This window comes from Triticum dicoccoides, chromosome 5A (assembly GCF_002162155.2).
Source record: "Triticum dicoccoides isolate Atlit2015 ecotype Zavitan chromosome 5A, WEW_v2.0, whole genome shotgun sequence".
Classification (NCBI taxonomy): Eukaryota; Viridiplantae; Streptophyta; class Magnoliopsida; order Poales; family Poaceae; genus Triticum; species Triticum dicoccoides.
This window is the reverse complement of record NC_041388.1, coordinates 572,088,139-572,094,173: the sequence shown is the minus strand read 5'-3', so window position 1 is coordinate 572,094,173 and position 6,035 is coordinate 572,088,139. Positions and strand designations below refer to the sequence as shown.

At 41.5% G+C, this 6,035-nt stretch overlaps 1 protein-coding gene across 2 annotated transcripts in view; it reads right to left on the bottom strand.

Moving 5' to 3' along the window:
• Window positions 1-246: 246 nt before the first annotated feature.
• The window catches only part of LOC119302936 (helicase protein MOM1-like), a 13,227-nt gene continuing 7,438 nt past the window's right edge, over window positions 247-6,035 (bottom strand). For both annotated transcript variants that reach the window (XM_037579991.1, XM_037579993.1), the window contains exons 8-13: window positions 5,366-5,470; window positions 4,106-5,269; window positions 2,644-3,363; window positions 2,354-2,549; window positions 1,241-2,236; window positions 247-502 (exon numbers count right to left, since the gene is read on the bottom strand). In XM_037579991.1, coding sequence (XP_037435888.1) covers window positions 1,326-2,236; window positions 2,354-2,549; window positions 2,644-3,363; window positions 4,106-5,269; window positions 5,366-5,470 — 3,096 coding nt within the window. In that variant the 3' untranslated portion in view covers window positions 247-502; window positions 1,241-1,325. The remainder of the gene's footprint in view (window positions 503-1,240; window positions 2,237-2,353; window positions 2,550-2,643; window positions 3,364-4,105; window positions 5,270-5,365; window positions 5,471-6,035) is intronic.

Genomic DNA, 6,035 nt, shown 5'->3' with positions numbered 1-6,035 from the left:
CTACAGAATATCCCTGATACTCCTGTAGGTCTTTAAAGCATTTGGGGTGTTCTTGCCACTTAGATTCTTTAGTATTTGTGCCCAATGGTTGACTCATCTTCTATCATGAGAACGTAGTAATTTTCAAGCAAAACTAACTGATGCATGAACCTCCGAAAAATAGAATTACCCTCCGAAACTGATTGACTCATCTTCTGCATAGCAAACTACGGACTTATATGTGTTAAAACGATGAACATTGAATAATTATGCAACTGATGAAATATGCAACTTGTCTTTCCTCAGGGCCAATGGCCAGTACATATATACATATATAGGTGGTAAATATGCAGGAAACCCCTCATACAACGGGGAGAATATACATACTACACATGGAACATAATACAACTCTAGCAGAAACTAACAGTTGCACTACATGGACATCAGTTTATTTTGTTTGCAAGCAACCCTTCTGTTGGAGAGCTCTTCAGCGATGAGCGTCATTTTTGCTTGGTTTGGTCATCTATAGGGCAAATGATTCTATTGGTTAGACATCCATAACATGTGCATAAAAATTGAAAACTTTTCATCCATCGCATCACATGATCATTTATGGCACTAAACGAAAATTGTAAATTACAAAGAAAAATAATTAACAGAAACTATCAATAAAACTATGCTAGAGAGCTAGTTCGCTTAGATTGAAACTCATGAGCTAGTTCCTTGCGTGCAGATGTATTCGCTTGCACATGGCAGCTTTAAAGAAATACACAGGACACCTTATATTGGATTCAACACCATAAGTGTGTGTTATCCTAAGTGCCTGCTAGTTAATATCCATTCATCATTATCTATAGTTTAGTTGCAACTGAAAACATATGTACTCCAGCATGTCTAGAGTATATCTAACTATCGGTTATCGCATTGTAGATCTGTTATTGAATTTCGTACTAGATATCATGGAAGAACAATGGATCAGCTCATTGTGTACATGTCGGCTCCAGTTGACAATCTAATCTTTAACACTTCTCTCTTTTTTCTCTTAGTTACTGTGAACTACTAGTTCTAAAATAGTATTTCAGTGAGTTTTCTGCTGTAAATCTGCACTTGAGACAACAAACTCATTCGCGTGTCATTTGCACCTGAGATAATGATATTCAAATTATATTGTCATCTTTGTAATGGTGCTATCCTTGAGATCTCTAATTTTTCAAGCAACCTGTTACATTCGCCACTCGGTGTCAAGGAAATGTGAACGTACCAGTCTCTTCATCATCAGATAGGCAATACCACATCTGCAGGAGCAGCCACGCCATGGGGATCACTGTGCAGCCCAAGCCTTCCTGTTAGCCATTCATCCAGCGTGCTGGATCAGGATCTGACTGCAGCGTGCCTGATGCGGAAGGCCCAACACCCCTACTTGGCAACACATTCGACGCAGCTGAGGAAACGCTAGATGTCATAGTCAAACCTCGCGGTGATGTTAGTGGCAGAACTGGATTTGGAGTTGAAGGTACTGGTGACGACAAGCGTGTTGGCTGTGAACTTGATGGCAGTAGTGGAACCTGCTGAATTTGATGTGAACTTGATGGCCCCAAGAGTGCGGCTAAAGTGGGGTATAAACTTGGGTGCAAACTTGACAGTGATGGGTTCCCTGGGGGAACTGCCTGTGGGCATGATTGTCTTATATTTACTGGAGTCACAGGGGTAGCCCGTGTCCTTGCAGAAATGCTCTCCAGCTTAGTTGGAAGCTGCTGCTGATTTGCAGATGCCATCGAATGCACCTGTGGAGGCAACCTGCGCCGAAGATGAGGAGCAGGTGCACGTGCACGTGCTAGATCACTCTGGACTCCAAAGCTTCCCCGTGGCAGAACTGGCGCGAGACTAAAAGTAGTTGACGGTGATCTGACAATGTTGTTTAGTATGGAGGGGCGAGGTCTGACAACTTGTGAAGATGGCGATGATGATGGTGATAGTTGATCGACCTTTAATGGTTGGACATGTGGTGGTGGACCAGCTGGTGATGATGGTGATGGTCGATCGACCTTTAATGGTTGGACATGTGGTGGTGGATCAGCTGGCGATGATGGTGATGGTCGGTCGACCTGTAATGGTTGGATATGATGTGTCAACACTAGTGGTCGACCAGCTGATGACGACGCAGCTGGTGATGCAGTCGATGCCACCGCTGAAGGCCTCGGGGGAACTTGCTGAGAGGCCTGGGGTGTCTGGTGATTTGGAGGGCTGTGGGCTCTAGCTGCAGATCAAAGTAATTAGCATTAGCGATAGGGATTTGGGAGGATGTTTGGAAAACATGTCAGCATAATCATTTAGAGGACATCAAATATGATTGCTTGTAGTCAATACTAAATACCTTGTGCTCCAGAAGAAGATATGAATTTAGCCCGAAAATAGTCAGCTATTGACTGGTTGAGGAGAACTTTCTCACATAAATTATCAAGTGTCCTTGTTTGCTGAAGATGAGTGGAATCCTGTTCTTGAAGTAACAAATCATACTTTTGTTTGACCTTGTCTATTTCTTGGCTACACTCAGTCCTAAGTTGTGATTTCTGTCCATAAGTGAAAAAATGAGAACAAGATGAATCGCGGAACTAGTGTAAGAAACTCACAACCAAGATACATGAAATAGAAGAAATAGCAAACCTTTAGTTCGTTGGTTTTATTAAGCGAGTCAATGTATGACCGCAATCTGTGCAACTCATTTTTCAGTGGTTCATCACCAACTGGTGGATGATTAAACACCATTGATGCCACCATTTTTGCTGAAGAACCAAGTGCAGCCTCGGGTTGATGACTTGGTTGACACTGATCAGAGTGTGTTCTTTCAAGCAGAATACTGGACAGTGGAACCCATGGGTGCATTCCAGATGGCAAACACTGAGATGATGGTACACGATAAAGGCTTGCTTGTTCTACATTTCTCTGTGAAAGCTCAGTTGGCACCATACTTGGTTGTGCAGATTGAATTATCAGATCTGACTGCATATAAGCTTCCCTGGATGCTGATGGTTGCATTTCAGGTTGCAAAGTCTGAGCTGGTATCATACCAGAACGGTCTACTTGTTCTGCCTCTCTTTGCAGAAGTTGTGCTGGAGCTGCAATTGGTTGGCCTGACTGCAGTAAAAGATTGGCCTCAGCTTCAACTTCGTTGGACATTTGCAAGGAAGCCTGGCTGGGCACAGGAACCACAATCTGTGGTTCTAGGTAAGGTGGATCTGCCTGAGTATTGTCCCCATTGCCGGTGTTAACTTCCATTTCAGCATCTCCTAAATGTTGGTCAGTCTCTCCGGGTAATGGTTGCGAACCCACACCACTCTGTCGCCCAACATGTTCAGTCCTTCTATCGTCACCACTTGAAGATTCCTGATAAATGTCACAGGTACATAGGATTATAGTATCATAATGGACACTAATAATAAAAACGGTCAAAAGGAATACTAGCACAACTATAATGTAATGAAGTTCCATGAATACTAGTGCAACCATAATGAAATGGAGTACCATGAACTGAAACATGAAGACCATGTGTTCAGCACTGACTCTAATAGAAAGATAGGTGCTGCATCAACTGGGATGTCCACTATTTGTAAGTACGTACAAGTAAAATAGCTACACAAAGTCACAGACGCTCACAGATGAGCTTACTAAACATTTCTTTTCCTTTCGATATATTACAAAGAACTTATAAATGAGTAATCTACAAACCGTAAAACATGACATAGCATGAAAGGCAACATACTACATACAGTTCCACCTTCTATGCCTAGTGTACTGTACAGACCATGGTGAGCAAGTAACTATGTTCACATTGCCACGTGGAAAGAGCAAAAACTACACATCCTAGATGAGCCTACTAAACATCTCCTTTCCTTTTCGCTATCATAAAGCAGAACTTATACGAAAAATCTACAATCCATAAAACATGACATGAAACTTGAACCGAAGCTTCAATGTGCTGTATAATCTTACATAAATTGACTGCTAATTACGATAGAAGTTTTCATTAAAAAAAGTTAAGCTGACAGTTCCTATATGGATAAGCTTATAAAATCAGAATGAAATCACTCCAAAGAACTAGCAAGTCTACTTAATTAATCCACCTTACCTGATTAATAGAATTATCAATTGCAGGACTAGAATTTACTTGGTGTTGAACAGCCAGAGATGCCCCTCCTTGCGAGTCGATGCAATCAAAAATATTGCTGATCGTGTTCTCTGTCAAACCAATACCTTCTGATGCTGGCATTCCCCCATTGTGGATAAGAACTTCAGCAGAACCATTTCTCGCTGCTTCTGCATTGATAACATCAGATGGAATCACACTACGAACCAATGTAACTTCCATCGCTGAGGTTTCATGCAAAGACTGCAGACAGTTTGCCGAAGTTGCTGTATCAACACAGGAGCTAAAATGGCTGAATTCCTCAATAGCAAAGCCTGAATCTGGTAAATAAATATGTTCATCAAAAGTAAGATCTAATTGGCCAAATTTTGCTTCGTGAAGGAAATTTTCCTTCAACTGTAACTCCTTGGTCCACACCATTGATTGCTGCAAGTCAAGCTTCTCACGCTGGTACCTCATGTGCTTCAGAAACGCATATAGTAACATAGTGAACCATTCAACTATTAGCTTTCTTTGACTACCTCTGTCCTCTGGAGCAGCTTGAGACCTACGAAGATGTTCCACAACTATTCTGCATGCTTCTCTCAGTTTCTCCACTCCCTTGTGCCTGTGAATGTCAAACATTGCGACCTCATTTGTTTGTTTATCATGGATATTCTTTTCTCTCAAGGAGAAAACCATGTCAACTAATTTAATTCTTTTCTCTGTGATTCTATTAAGAAGTGCATCCTTTGATAAATGTTGTTTTTCATGAATCTCTGGAACATATAGCACTTCCTTCTCTCCTGGTACAATAGGCTCAATCACTAAGTCATGTGAATCCTCTTGATGTGATTCATTCCCACCAACAGACGCTGCCTGCTTAGGGATTGATTTGTCACCTGCCTGCTTAGGGATTGATTTGTCACATCCATATTTAGTTGAGGTCTCCTGCTGGTATGGTGATATGTTCTTTACTGAAATTGATTGATTACTCTTGCTTGTTCTGCCTACTCTATGTGAGAACTCCTTCTTTAGGACCCTTAGCTTCTTATAAACCTTCTCCGCAAGAGTTTCACTGCACTCATACTTCAAATGTTCTACAGCAAGGGCCAGTGATTCTCTATGATCGACTTTATGCCTTGAGAGAGAAGCAGCACGCCAGCACTGAAGTAAAGCATGCAAAGAAGGAAAACATTCATGAAGAACAGCAACATTTAACATTGAACATGTAGTACAAAATTACAGAAGGCTTTCTCTAACCAGTGCAATGTTGAATGCATGCAGTATGTCCTTTGGCACCTGACTGACTTGGTGATTCTTCAAAGTATACTCAAGAAGTTCTTCACATAAACATTTAACACTCCCCTGCACAACATGCTACAGTTCCATCAAAGAATCCAATCATCTAAAATAGCAAAATGATGAATATATTAAATCATGCGTCTTCAGGAATTTTAACCTCACTGGAATGGTAGGGTGAATCACTTTTTGATAACTTGTCTCTGTATTTATTTGCTACACATAATGCATTGATGTTCAGAATGCTGCACTCCAGGCAGAGTTTATGATTGTTGATCAATTACAAACAACCAAATATTATACTTCTCTTCGGGATGTATTTGGTTCTTACTATCGTTCTTACAGAACTTTCAATACTGCCAATTAGGTTAGTACTTCTGACCAAAAGAATATACTAAACAGTAGCAACTCTAACAGAATCAGCAAAATGGCCCAATCGCCATAATAACCACCTGTATGGTGTTCGGGGCCCAAAAAAGGGGTCTAGCAGAGTCGCAATATCGCCCTCCATGATTTTTGGAGCGTGCTCCAAATAGCGGGACGTAGCCTCCATATCTGGAGGCTGCTTTGGAGCATGCTCTAAACCCAACCGCCTGCGTGGGAGGGCAGTTTCACCTCTCTCCTCGTCCTC